Raw genomic sequence first — 14,222 nt, forward strand, 5'->3', positions numbered from 1 at the left:
AATGGCGAGCAAGTGATGTAATGCTACATTTCTCCAAATCTGTTCTGATGAAGACACAAACTCATCTTCATCCAGGATCACAAAAGGCCTGATATCAATGGATACATTTAGTAAAACACGAATGTGTTGATAGTTATGTGCTTAGGATTTAAGTATATGGGGTAAGTGTTCAAGCATCAAAGCTGCATTGTAGCTTAAGTTATAAATCAACAGAAGTAAAAAAAAAAAAAAAAAGTGGTTTGGACAAGGCAATGTAATTCTGAATCTGATAGTAGCTTATATTTATGTACCATATTGAACTACAAAGAAAGAGAGAAGTTCATTACATTACTACATTACATCTGAAACAACCATCGAGCAACTCATAGGTGGAGGACATCCAACTTGTGTACAGTCATGGCCAACAGTTTTGGCAGTGACAAATTTTGTTTTGCAAAGTTTGCTGCTTCAGTATTTGTAGATTATTTTTCCACGTTTCTATGGTATACTGAAAAACAATAATAATAATATCATACGTTTTAAAGGCTTTTATTGGCAAAAAAATATGATGATATAATAATCAGTCAATATTTACAGTGTTAGCCCTTGTTCTTCATAACCTCTGCAATTCGCTCTGGCATGCTGGATATTAGCTTCTGGGCCAAATCCTGACTGATGGGGTAAGTGTTCAAGCATCAAAGCTGCATTGTAGCTTAAGTTATAAATCAACAGAAGTAAAAAAAAAAAAAAAAAGGGGTTTGGACAAGGCAATGTAAATAAATTGCAGTTTTAATAAAGCAGTATAGGTTTCTGCAAGACACAGCAGACATACTTTAATTATTTCACCCTGATTTGGATCTTATGATTACGATCTTAGATTAAGAAAAAAAAACTGGTGTAAACATTAACATGTTTGTTCATACAGTGTCAGCAGAAATGCAGCTTTGTTTTTCTGTGTCCAGCACAGGAATGAACTAAAAACCCAATTTAGACAGACAACAAAACTCTTTTGGTTCTCTCGATCAATGTCTCTCTGTGTGTTTTTGCATGTCCTTTTCTCCTCTATTTGAGTATCTATCAAGCATATTTTAGGTCAATACCCCAGGTCTTGATTTTTACAAAAATATTTTTTTACTCAAAAATACACCTAAAATTGCACAAAATGCATTTACTGCTAAATAAACACTTTGTTCCACAAGTTTAATAAAACTTTTCACATACTCATGATTTTTTCTTTAAGTGTCTTTCAGGTGGGCTGTTTGGCTGGATGGCTCTTGAGTTTGTGGAACTTGACGCTGTCGAGTTTCTCGAAGCGTTTGCCGCAGTGTTCGCACGTGTAGTTGAAATGCGCTTCAGACGTGTGTTTCCTCATGTGCCAGTTGAGTGACGCTCGCTGTCGACACTGATACCCACATATCTCACATCTGAAAGGACGGGTTCGAGAAAAACACTTATGAAGTGACATGTATTAAATATGGCAGATGTGGCTATAAGAATCGTGGTCGTTTCACTGAACTCACTGTAACGGCGTTTCTCCCGTGTGTGTTCGTCTGTGCACCTCTAAGTGATTCTTGCGTTTAAACGACTTGCCACACGTTTCACAGATAAAGTCTCGCACACCTGCATGAAAGAATGCAAAAATAGGTTTCTAATTACTGATAAATAGAATTAGTTGATTAAAAAAACAAAAAAGCAATGAAAGAAGCAATTTAAGTAACATTTAAATTATTTTTATATTATCACGTCACAATTAATAATGTGTGCAAACCAGTGTTGTTATCAATAATGAAAACTACAATGAACACATTATTGTAAATGCCTTGAAATATTTTTTTGTAAACAAAAAAGAATGAAATAAAGAGAATAAAAATGAATATATATATATATATATATACACACACACACACACACACACAAATATATCATTAGTGAATTAACAAAAAACACAAATTCTTTTTATATTATAATTTTTATAGTGCATCATCATTAATGAAAACATAAAATTAAAGCATTTTTGTAAATGTTTTGAAACATTTTTGAAAACATTTTTGTACTAAAGCACATTTCCAAAAACTCAACAAATAAAAATGATACATATAAAACAAATACAGAAACTACACATGAAGTAAATTAGGAATAAATTTTTGTTTTGGTCAGCCAGTAATATTGTAAAAGTTCAACATTTTATAACCTGCCTTAATTAAATTGAAAATGTCACTAGACAGCTGTGAGAAATGCAGTGCTGGTAAATTAACTTTGACAGCCGTAAAACAGTTAAATTATTATAAAAACTAAAAACACTGAACCTGCAGCAATAAAAAAAAAAAAAAAATGTAAATAACTAACTAAAACTAATAAATAAAAATGTATAAAATATATAGGCTTTTTTTTTTTTTTAAATGACAAAAATGCAACAATTTTAAATAAAATTAAAGTGGAAAGAGAAAAATAAAATGAATTTATGTTAAAAATGATAACAGTACAGCAGTGATACAAAAGTATGCACATGTAATAATTGATGACTGTACCTGAGTGTATGATCATGTGCCGATGAAGATGGTTGGAGAGATAAAACTTCTTCCCGCAGCCTGGATGAGGACAGACTTTGGTCCTGCCCTTCCTGTGCACCAGGTTCACATGATTCTGTACAACATACATCATAAAAATCTTTTGAAATCATTATTTAACTTACAACCAGAAACAGTCTGATTTTCAATCTGCACTTATAATTGTTGCCGACAGTACAATATGAACTCTGAGAGATCTTGCACTTGAGTGTTGTGTTAGAATATTACTTTAACATGACTTTTTGAAAAGGAGTTACATAATGGCTCAAGTTAGACAAAATAGACTAATATTAGCTTTTTTGATGATGCTGACTTCAATATCAATAAGAACCATTAAGTTTTTTCACAAAATAAATATATATATATGCATCAGCTTTAATACCTGATCAAAATAGCAAAAGCAAATGTCAAAAGTTTTTGTTTTACAGTAAAAACAGTAGGGTAAACGGACCTATTAAGCTCACGTACCCATTAAGCACACTTCCATTTTTGAGATCAGATTACAAAAATAAAAAATAATGTATTATCCTACTTGATGTCTTAACCAATTGATGTGTTTGTTACTATATACCTCCTGTAATTTCAAGTCAATCAGATCAGTGCACACTGAGATATGAGTCTCCATAGCTGTGTCTCATTTACAGTGGGGCAAAAAAGTATTTAGTCAGCCGCCAATTGTGCAAGTTCTCCCACTTAAAAAGATGAGAGAGGCCTGTAATTTTCATCATAGGTATACCTCAACTATGAGAGACAAAATGAGAAAAAAAAATCCAGAAAATCACATTGTAGGATTTTTAAAGAATTAATTGGTAAATTCCTCGGTAAAATAAGTATTTGGTCACCTACAAACAAGCAAGATTTCTGGCTCTCACAGACCTGTAACTTCGTGTTACTTAGCTGAACGTGGACTAGTCTAGATGTTGCAATGTGCTTAGATGACACTTCATTATGAATATATATAACTGATCGACTTGAATGTCTTGTTGCTTGATTTTAGTGTTTTCCTTAAAAAAATTTCCTTAAAGGGGTCATATGATGTTGCTAAAAAGAACATTATTTTGTGTATTTAAATGCTTTTGTCATTTAAAATAAAATTAAATATTTTTGTGTGAGAGATTCATATTTTATTTTAACATAACTTTTTGTACTGAAACCAATATCTTGTGCACTAAAAATGTCTCAATGTAGATTTTGGTGAGCTTAATAGGTACGTTTACCCTAATACTGTGAAATATTTAAAAAAACCGATAAGCAAAACTTAACCAACCAATTAAATATGTAACAGATTTACATTCCAACGTTTATAATATTTAATCCACCCTGTATGTAGGGAAATTTCATTTCCTGTTGCTAAGGTGCACCAAACAATTAAGAGGCATTAAAACGTTTCCTTTGACTTGAACAATAAAACAGACAAAGCACCTGGCCGGTCAGATTTACGTCAATGCATTTCACGGTGTATAATTTTCCAGCTTCTATTTTTAACTGTTTGTACTGTGGCATTGGTTTGTGCTCTCAGGGATTCACTGGCCGCAGCCTCATTAGACATGCATTGCACACATGAGCTCACCTGGAAACTGCTAATGGCCACATACACCTGACTGCAGCCTTCATACGGACAGTGGAACATCTTCAGCATGCCGTCCGCCTCGATTACTGGACCCCGCCGGCTCCGCTTACACCTGACACACAAACACACACACCACTGAACTCAGAGCAAATCACCGAGCTGATGTCCCAGACTGAGTGACTGAGTGTGAAACACAAAACAGCAAAACATTTTTTGACATTTGTGAGGAGTTTTTAGTTCACCGTAAAGTAATAATGTACAAAATATGATGATTTGGTGTCCATAAAGATATTAAGCAGCTGTTTTCAGCACTGATAATAAGAACCATTGTTAATAATTGTGCACCAATAATAACTGATAACAACTGAGCAGCAAATCATCATATTAGAATGATTTCTGAAGGATCATGTGACACTGAAGACTGGAGTAATGATGCTGAAAATTCAGCTTTGATCACAGGAATAAATTACATTATATAATATATTCAAATAGAAAACTGTTATTTTGATTCGAAATAACATTTCACAATATTACAGTTTTTACCGTATTTTTGATAAAATAAATGCAGCTTTGGTGACCAGATAGGATTTCTTTCAAACATGTTAATTATTTCAAACGTTTCACCAGTAGTCTCTATCAATTAAATATTTTTTTTTTAGGTTAGAGGTCATGTGTAAACCAAACCCAACTCAACACAATGACAAAAAGCTGACAAATCACTTCCTGCAATTTCTCCTCGTAAGGAGTTGTTTAATCACTGGAAAATCAGGCATGTGACAGTGTAACTTTAACGGTTAAGGCGTGTATAAAATTAGGACACTTAGATGTCTAAAGTCTGATGTCAACGAATGAGTCAATATTAACTACTGATTTTTTTTTACAGTTTTTGAAAGAAGTCACTTCTGCTCACCAAAACTGCATTTATTTGTTCAGTAAAAACTGTAATATTGTGAAATATTATTACAATTTGAATTAACTGTTTTCTATTTGAATATACTGTATTTTAAAATGTAATTTATTCCTGTGATCAAAGCTGAATTTTCAGGATCATTACTCCAGTCTTCAGTGTCACATGATCCTTCAGAAATCATTCGAATATGCTGACTTGCTGCTCAAGAAACATTTTTATGTTGAAAACAGTTTTGCTGCTTAATATTTTTGTGGAAATCATGATACATTTTATTTTCAGGATTCTTTGATGAATATACAAGAATAGTATTTATTTTAAATAGAAATCTTTTGTAACATTATAAATGCCTTTGCTACAGTCACTTTTAATCAATTTAATGCATACTTTCTGATGCTGATGTTAATTTCTTCCAAAAAAAAAAATATCAGTAGATATGTTTGCCTCCACCGATTTTTATGCACATTTTGGAATACCACATAAAATAAATAAATAAATAAAAACGCTGGATGGAAACGCCAAGATGTGCATAAATTCTAAAAATGTGCATAAAAAAACGTATGCGCACAACTGAGTAGGATAAACTTTTTATCCGATAAGAAAAATGCGCATAAACTACGATGGAAACACATTTACCGAATAAATTCCACCTTGCATGTCAGGAAAGTCATGTGACTTTGCACGATGGGACGGGATAACTTGACTAACCCATGGACCGATCTCATTGCACAGCATCTGAAATGTTGTTTTGGTCGTTCTGAAAAGCCTGAGCAAAGTCTGTCAAAGTAGGCCTATTTCTGTATAATTGTTTTACAGGACTGCGTTCCCAAACAGCAGCATCCGCCTCCGAAAGCAGTGACCGCATTTATTGTGTTTCGTCTGCTCGCTCTGAGGTGCAAGTAATTTATCATATATGAAAATTATTATATTTAGTGGCCTACTTTTCTTAGTGATATATAGTGCCAGTTTACCAGGAAGTGATGATTTTGTTCTCTTTGACACGTTGGATGGAAACGGTGCTTTATTCGCAAATGTTTTATGCGATATTCCAGTTTTCCGCATTAGTTAAATTTGAATCTTTGAATGGAAACATAGCTACTGACACCAAACTTTTCAATGGTGGTGTATCAGATGAAAAGAAAACACAAAGACAAGAGGTTTCATGTGTGGCTGTGTCTATAGGTTCACACTGACTGACCTACTGAGAGACTGCTGAAGCTCTTTTGAACAGTGCGTTTCTTCACCGGGATCCAATAACCGCTTCTCAGCCAGATCTGGAGTCATTAAACATCAACAGAGTGTCTTCAGAACATCGCTGTTTTAAAGCTCAAAATCCTTAAAATAGCTTCTATAACTGAAACTGGTTAAACTGACACCAAGCTCATAAGGAAGTAGTTAAAGCGGTGAAACAGTTTCAAAGCACACATCGCTAGTACACTATGATTGACTGATGAGTCACGTTTAAGAGCTGAAACACAGGACAGGTCACTGTACCGGCGCTGGGATGGGAGCTGGCTCCTGAATGACACATCTGATTATACGACACGTCCCCGATCAGTGTACATGTGACCTCCTCAACATCACCGCCACCCACGTTCAGCTGAATGCCTTCAGACGTCAGAGCCTCGTAACTGGGTCCCGTAATTATGATCAGCTATGGGAAGGATGGAGGGGGGAAACAGATAAGTAATTAGGAAATCCAAAGAGGTTAGAATTCATCAAAGTCTGGGATTAAAAAGGAAAATTCTGTCAAGACCCAATTAATTTCTTTCCTCTGCTGAACATCCTGAACAATCAGTGGTCAAGTACCACAAAGGATAGAACGTACCACTGAAGTATCATAAAAACAGTCCAGAAAACCTGTAGACCATGTAGCCAAGTGCACGGTTTTCCCGCGGAATCGGGCTACATTAAAGGGTTAGTTCACCCAAAAATGAAAATTAGCCCATAAATTACTCGCCCTCAAGTCATCCTAGGTGTATATGACTTTCTTCTTTCAGACGAATCCAGTCGGAGTTATATTAAAAATTGTCTTTGATCTTTCATGCTGTTTCATGGCACTCAGCGGGTGTTGCAGTGCATCAGTCCAAAAGAAGGGAAATAAAAAGCACCCATCCATAAAAAAAAAAAAAGTGTCTCGCACGGCTCCGGGGGGGGAACAAAGGCCTTCTGTAGCGAATCGATGTGTTTTTGTAAGAAAAATATCCATATTCAAAACGTAATAATCACTTTAATGTAGCTTGCGCCAACAGTTGTACACAGAAGCAGTTCCGGGCGGATGACCTCTGAGTCGTCTGAAAGAAGAAAGGCATATACACCTAGGATGCCTTGAGGGGGAGTAATTTATAGACTAATTTAAATTTTTAGGTGAACTAACCCTTTAACACCGTTTCCGCGGGTTGTTTTTCATATCCGCGGATTGAAGTGACCCCAATAATGTGTATTTTACCCACTGGAATGGGATTTTTAATGGGAGACCCCCTCGAAATGCGATTGGGCTAGTTTTGAGAAGCAATTGGGCGTGTTTTGTTGTGAAAATCTGGCAACCCTGCTGTAGACTCCATTCAGTGTACAGTACATTTCTGCATATTGAAATTTCACAGTCATATGGACAACTTTTATGGGGTTTTATTGAGTTTAATGGTGCTTTTTGACCACCTAAAACCTCTGACCTATAAAATCTATATATAGGCTTTTATAACATTTAATAGATTTCATGAAGGCTCGTTAAATTGAAAATGTTACTAGGCAGCTATAAGAAATGCAATGCTGTTAAAAATATTTAAATAATATCAGCAAGCACATCAACTTTGCAGCAATAAATACTAAAACTAAAATAAAAACGAAATACTGAAAAATTAAAACTAGAAAACATTAAAAAACTACAAATAAAGAGAGAAAATAAAATTTGAAGTTCTGAATTGTACATTTATGTAAAGAACAAACTGCAAATAAAGTTTCATTTTATCTTCTAATACATTTGACAATTATTGCTATTTATGTTGTATTTTTATGGTGCTTTTTGCAGTTTGACAACCACTGGCCACTAAACTCTCTAAAATAAAACTGTTAATGATCATGAATTAATTTTAGTTTTAGTTACACATAGTACTGGAAAAGTTTCAAACTGTATAACATTTTTATAAGCTATATATATGTTTTTTATAATATATACATTTTATACATTTAACAAAGTCTCATCAAACTAAACACTAGACAGCTGTGAGAAATGCAATTGCATTTAAATAATATCAATGAATACATGAACTTTGCAGCCATTAAATACCAAAAATTTAAATAAAATCAGTTTGACCATTTTTGGCCACTAAACTCGCTAAAATAAAATGGAAAATTGCCATGAATTAACTTTTGTTTAGAACAGAGTGTATTGCAGTTTTTTGTATGACTGTATAACCTTTTTTATTACATATATATTTTATAAATTTAATGAAGGCTCAATAAATTGACTAAACAGCTTTGAGAAGTGCATGCAATGAAAAGTTGTAAATTTATGTAAATTGAGATTATTATTAATGTAAATTGATATCACATTATTATGCCTTTAAAGCATGGAGAAAAAGCAGCTTGCAAAAAATGTACTGTGAACGACAGACAAAAGTAAGTCATAAAAGTTTTGCAGCAACATGCAGTTGAGTAATAATAACTATTTTAATTTGTAAATAAACTACTAAGTAATATAATTTAGTAGTTCTTTTACCAAAAAATATGATGCATAAATAAGATATTCAAGGGACAGTCCACCCAAATTGAAAATTCTGTCATTTTCACAACCCATGCTTTTGGGTCTCACTGACTTCCATAATATGGACAAAAAATACTATGGACGTCAAAGGGGACCTGAAACGGTTTGTTTACTAACATTCCTCAAAAAGTCTTCTTTTGTGTTCCACAGAAGGTTGAAAGTCATACAGGTTTGGAATGTCATGAGGATGAGTAAATGATGACAGAATTTTCATTTTTGGGTGAACTGTCCCTTTAAGACATGGGTGATGCGTTGGTGTCCACATATGAAAAGACATATACACACCAGATATGCAAACATACTTATTTGACTGCAAACGGTCAAATGGGGCACGCATTCTGACAATGGTCAATGCGTATCCACAGGGGACTTATTTACATGTCAATATAGACAATGGAAATCAAGCACGTCCAATGAAAAAGCAAACAGGAAGCAACAAGGAATTTGTGTGCCTTAATGCAACAAACACCTTAACACAGTAAAACACCTTTATAATAACTGGTTTCTCAATTATACAACAAGGGCCGTTCATAAATGAGCAGTTTCATACTGTTTACTGCATACTGCTATTATGTGAAACAAAGCACATTATGCAATAATTTTAAACTATGGTATGCAAGCCCAGCAAACGGCATTCAGTTATCATCTCCGAAATAAAAATTTAGTTTGTATTTTTAACTGCATTTAAAAATTACTATCAAATAGTTAATTGCAGCTGATATTACGGATGTTTTATTCATCACATAAAATGGATGGTGAGGTCCATTTCACTGTGATTTTTTTTTTTTACAAGAAATATTGTTAAACATTTTGTATTTAAAATCATCATGAAATTAAAACATTATTTTAGTATTTACTGTAGTAAATTTTGGATTTAAATAATATGTAAATGAATGGTCCTAAAAAAAAAGTTTTATTTCTTTTAGCAAAATAATTTTTTTTTTCTTTAGATTAATTCTAGTATAAAGCAGAAATAGTATACAGTAAACAAAGTAGTATCTCAACCTTTTTGACTCAAAGGACCCCCATTGTTAAAGACAACATCTGAACCGAAGACCTTCCAAAATTTCTAGAATTTCTGCTGTAATAATTAAGTGTCTTGTTTTCAAACTTCATATATATATATATATATACACACACACACACATACACACACATATATATATACACACACACATAGATACACACACATACATACATATATACATACAGTGGTGTGAAAAAGTTTTTGCCCCCTTCCTGTTTTTTTTAATTGTTTGCATATTTGTCACACTTAGAAGATTCAGATCATCAAACTAATTTTAATATTACACAAAGATAACCTGAGTAAATACAAACTGCAGTTTTGAAATTATGATTAAATCAAGCTTATTTTTACTGACCTCATTTTCTTGTTTTAAGCATAATATATATATATATATATATATATATGTAGTTTTTGGTAATATTTTACATTCAGTTTTTAATTTTATATTTTGTATTTACAATTTAATTTAAGTTTTAGTAATTTTGTTGTATGTTGTCATTTTTAAAGTTTATTATTTTTTATCCATTTTTTATTAGATTTAGTTTATTTACTTTTATTTATTTTAATACGCCATATTAAACAAACTAAAATGATAAATGTTTCCTTCGCAACTAGATACTTCATTTAATTTCATTGTTTTTATGGTATCTTATGAATAATTTTAAATTACTTTTCTAGTCATTTGTATCATTGTTTTTTTTTTTTTACGGCATAATTTTATTTGAAGGCATATTTTGTTTTATTTGAAATTATTTTAAGTCATCTAATGACCCTAGTGGGTCTCTTCTGTTTCCTTTGACCTACCTGAGATCCTTCCAGTGTGGAGCGCTGGTCCGGCAGCTCACACCCGCCCATCACCGTCTGCAGGTCCTGACTCTCAAAGAGTTGGCTCTGCGCTGGGGCAGCTGCTAACGATGGGACGCCCTCCACCCCGCCTTCTCTGGAACAATTGGCTCCATCCTGCCTCTCCTGTCTGTCCGTCAAGGGTGCTGTGACAACCATGCATTCGTAACTCTCCGTCAAGCCGCCTCCGCTGTCCGCCTTCTCTAAAGTTCTCGACGCGTCCGTCTGCTCCCTGACAAGGTCGCTTTCTCTCGACGCATCCTGACTCGAGGCTTTTCCATCGGACTCAGCCAGAGAGGCCTGGGCTTCTCGGTCCATGAGCACCTCCATCTCCCACTCGGCCTGGTTTTCCAGACAGCGCTCTGAGGCGGGAGGACTGCTGTGGGCCGCAGGGGACCCTGGGAGATCACTGAGGGATGTGCATGTCATCTGATGCGCCACATGATGATCATCATCTTCCAAGTCACTGAGGGCGTCTGTAAGATTAAGAGGAGATTTGATTCAGTGTTGCATGTTAAATCAAATACAACACAAAAATGGGGGTTAGCAAGCTGATGATAAGCTCCAAATTAATGAAGTAATACAAATAATGAATGAGATCAATGTAAAATTAAAATAAATAAACAGAGCTGCACATAAAAATGAAATAAAGTGTTAAAAACTTGAGGGTTTGAAATTTTGAAAGTGAGGAATGTAACAAAATTTACTTAAAACAAAACTTACTTTTTTTACAACAATAATAATAATAATAGTATAAAATATATATATATATACAAATATACAAATGTTTAAGATAAATACAATAAAAAAACGCTTACTTAAAAGATTAAATATTTTATGTTTACTTGCATACAGTGGTATTTTAGTATCACTGATATACTATTATAGTTTCTGCTCATATTTTGAATTATAATTTATTTTTCTATTTTATTTTAAAGTTTTAGTGCAATTGTTTTGTTTTTCAGCATTTTTATTAGCTTTTGTTTTTTGAATGTATAGTATTTATATAGTATGTAATGCATAGTATCTACATTATATAGTATTTATTTTTTATTTCGTTTTAGTTATTTTTGTATTTCAGTTCAAACTAAACAAAAATGAGAAATCGACAACTATTGACACTTGACAACTAGTTGAAATAAAATAAGTTAAAGTTAGTTTTTTTATCAGTAAACATTTATTTTCTTTCAAGTTTTTACTTTCTTATTTCTTATGGTTTTAGTTAACAATAATAACTCTGTTTGCATGTCATGCAAACATTAACCATCATCAGAGAACTGTGAAAATGTATATGCATCATTAAATTATTTAAGAAACTATTTTACATCTAAGGGGTTCGGCAAACAAAAAAGACAATTTGGGAAGCCCTACAATACGATATATACACGCAAGTAAGATTTTCATACCCTGCAGCTGCCCGTGGTTTTGCAGTTTTCTCCTTTTGATGTTGATACTCTCATTGACAGTAGCTTTCTTCTCTGGAGGCCTGTCCTCCTCATCTTTCTCCATAACACTGTCCTCCACGTCCGACTCGGACTCGCCTCCTGCAGGCCAGGGCAGGTTCTGCACAAACGAATGACCCGCCACACACTGCCACAGTGCAGATGTAGATAAACCCACAGTGGGCTCCACGGCCCGCAGCTCAGGCTCATGCTGACACGACTGACAGTGACCTTGATACCAGCTCGCCACAGTCTGCAAGCTGGTGGCAGACACCTTCTTCCCTGCAAAATAAATAAATAAAATAAAGACAAATAAGCAGATGATACACTACACTTTTTTTTTAACAAACAAATGCTTTTATTCAGCAAGGACACATTCAATTGATCAAAAGTGACAAAGACATTTATAGTGTTACAAAAGATTTCTATTTTTAAATAAATGGTTCAACATTTATAAGAATAAGAAATGTTTCTTGAGCAGCAAATCAGCATATTAGAATGATTTCTGAAGGATCATGTGACACTGAAGACTGGAGTAATGATGCTGACAATTCAGCTTTGCATCACGGGAATAAATTGCATTTTAAAATATATTAAAATAGAAAACAGTTATTTTTAATTCTAATAATATTTCACAATATTACAGTTTTTAGATCAAACAAATGCAGTCTTAGTGAGCATAAAAGACTTTTCCAAAAACATCGTACCAACCCCAAACTTTTTAACAGTAGTGTATAGAGAGAGAGAGGCTCAGGAAACACTGGTTTTGAAAATTAATTAGGTTACATTTAGTAAATATAAATATTACTCACCTTTCCTGTGACTGCTGCATTGTTCAGGAAGGGTTTTTCTCCTAACCATCACAACACAAGAGACATGTTACACCATTCATGTTAAAAAGAAAAGCTACATAGTTGAATAGTGACCACAGCTGTCTCTGGTTCCCCCTTTCATTGTATTGAAAATAGCTTGTGCTTTCTGCTTAATGTCTCTTTTTGTGTTCTACAGAAGAGGTCAGATTATAGTACTTTATGGTACAGATAGCATGTAGGCTACTACTAATCAACTGTTTGGTACTTCATACATGTAAACAAACAAAACATTAAGCAATAAGGTAGAGCCTAATACACAGCAGTATCAGCTTACCAAAGAAGACTTGCAAGATCCAAAAAGAAAACGAATTTTGTTGTATCAGGCACATACTGTATACTGTATGCCACATTTAGCCAACTTACTGCACAGTGAGTTTAAGTGATGCATGATCAAATATGGCGTTCGTGAAATCTGAATACGTACTTGGCGTATTTCTGCTGGTATTTTTCTCCATATGCAGAATTGAGCAGGATCAGATACTCGGCGAGCCCCGCGTCGCTCAGGCTCGTGCGCCGGCGCAGCTCGCTCCAGACCCGATGCGCTTCTCCCAGATAAACGCGCCGCACATCGTACTTCTTCCGCGACTCGAGCCGCCGCTGAGCCCGGTCCGCGTCTGTTAGCCTCGGGCGACCCCTGCAGCGGCGTAAAATGGCTTTGATTTGCTCTCCGGTGGTTTTGGGGTCTGTGTTTACCGCCGCCATGTTTCGTATCAGCTGTTGAGTTGTTATGTTTTGTCTTAAAGGGAAGTGCCGTGTGTAGCCTTAAAGGAAGTGTTTTTATTTATTTATTTATTTTATTCCTTGTTTTATTTTAACTATTTTTTTAAGTTCAAAAATTTTTAAATGATTTTACAATAAAAAAAATATTTTTAGCAATTTAACACGAGGATAATTTAATATTTATTTGAACCGACACTTTGATTTGGCCAATCAACAGTGAGCACTCTATTATGATAGCCAATCAGATGCGTTGTTCCAAGAGTAGGCGGTGCGACGTCATGTTCGCGGGAGAAGAAGCATGTTGCCTTTACGTTGTACAGTAGCTGCAGATAAGTCATACTTACACTAAAATTAATAACTGCTGTGATTTGAAGGCAGATTGTTATGGCTGATATTTTAGGAGTCGTTTTCAGACGGTTTGCCTCAGGAAATGTCACGAGAGATGTAATGTTTCCCTCTCACGTTGAAGGAAACACGCTGCTGCTGCTCGGGGATGTAAATATCAGTAGATCTGTGTTATTTCTAGCAGCCG

The 14,222-nt window shown here is 34.3% G+C and overlaps 1 protein-coding gene across 2 annotated transcripts; it reads right to left on the reverse strand.

The window, feature by feature from the left end:
• Window positions 1–706: 706 nt before the first annotated feature.
• LOC107715655 (zinc finger protein 653-like) lies at window positions 707–13,717 on the reverse strand. Of its 2 annotated transcripts, none has more exons than XM_016521824.1 (10): window positions 13,395–13,717; window positions 12,911–12,951; window positions 12,063–12,380; window positions 10,618–11,132; window positions 6,518–6,677; window positions 6,222–6,297; window positions 4,117–4,228; window positions 2,508–2,622; window positions 1,500–1,599; window positions 707–1,403 (listed from the first exon to the last, which is right to left on the reverse strand). In XM_016521824.1, exons 1-10 carry the CDS (start codon window positions 13,670–13,672, stop codon window positions 1,226–1,228), a joined length of 1,893 nt encoding a protein of 630 aa, XP_016377310.1. In that variant the 5' UTR covers window positions 13,673–13,717; the 3' UTR covers window positions 707–1,225. The 2 variants fall into 2 exon arrangements, with proteins under 2 accessions (XP_016377310.1, XP_016377309.1); XM_016521823.1 differs by having other exon boundaries at window positions 6,222–6,306.
• Window positions 13,718–14,222: the final 505 nt, after the last annotated feature.

Source organism: Sinocyclocheilus rhinocerous, unplaced genomic scaffold (assembly GCF_001515625.1).
Source record: "Sinocyclocheilus rhinocerous isolate Xijiao unplaced genomic scaffold, SAMN03320098_v1.1 scaffold239, whole genome shotgun sequence".
Classification (NCBI taxonomy): domain Eukaryota; kingdom Metazoa; phylum Chordata; class Actinopteri; order Cypriniformes; family Cyprinidae; genus Sinocyclocheilus; species Sinocyclocheilus rhinocerous.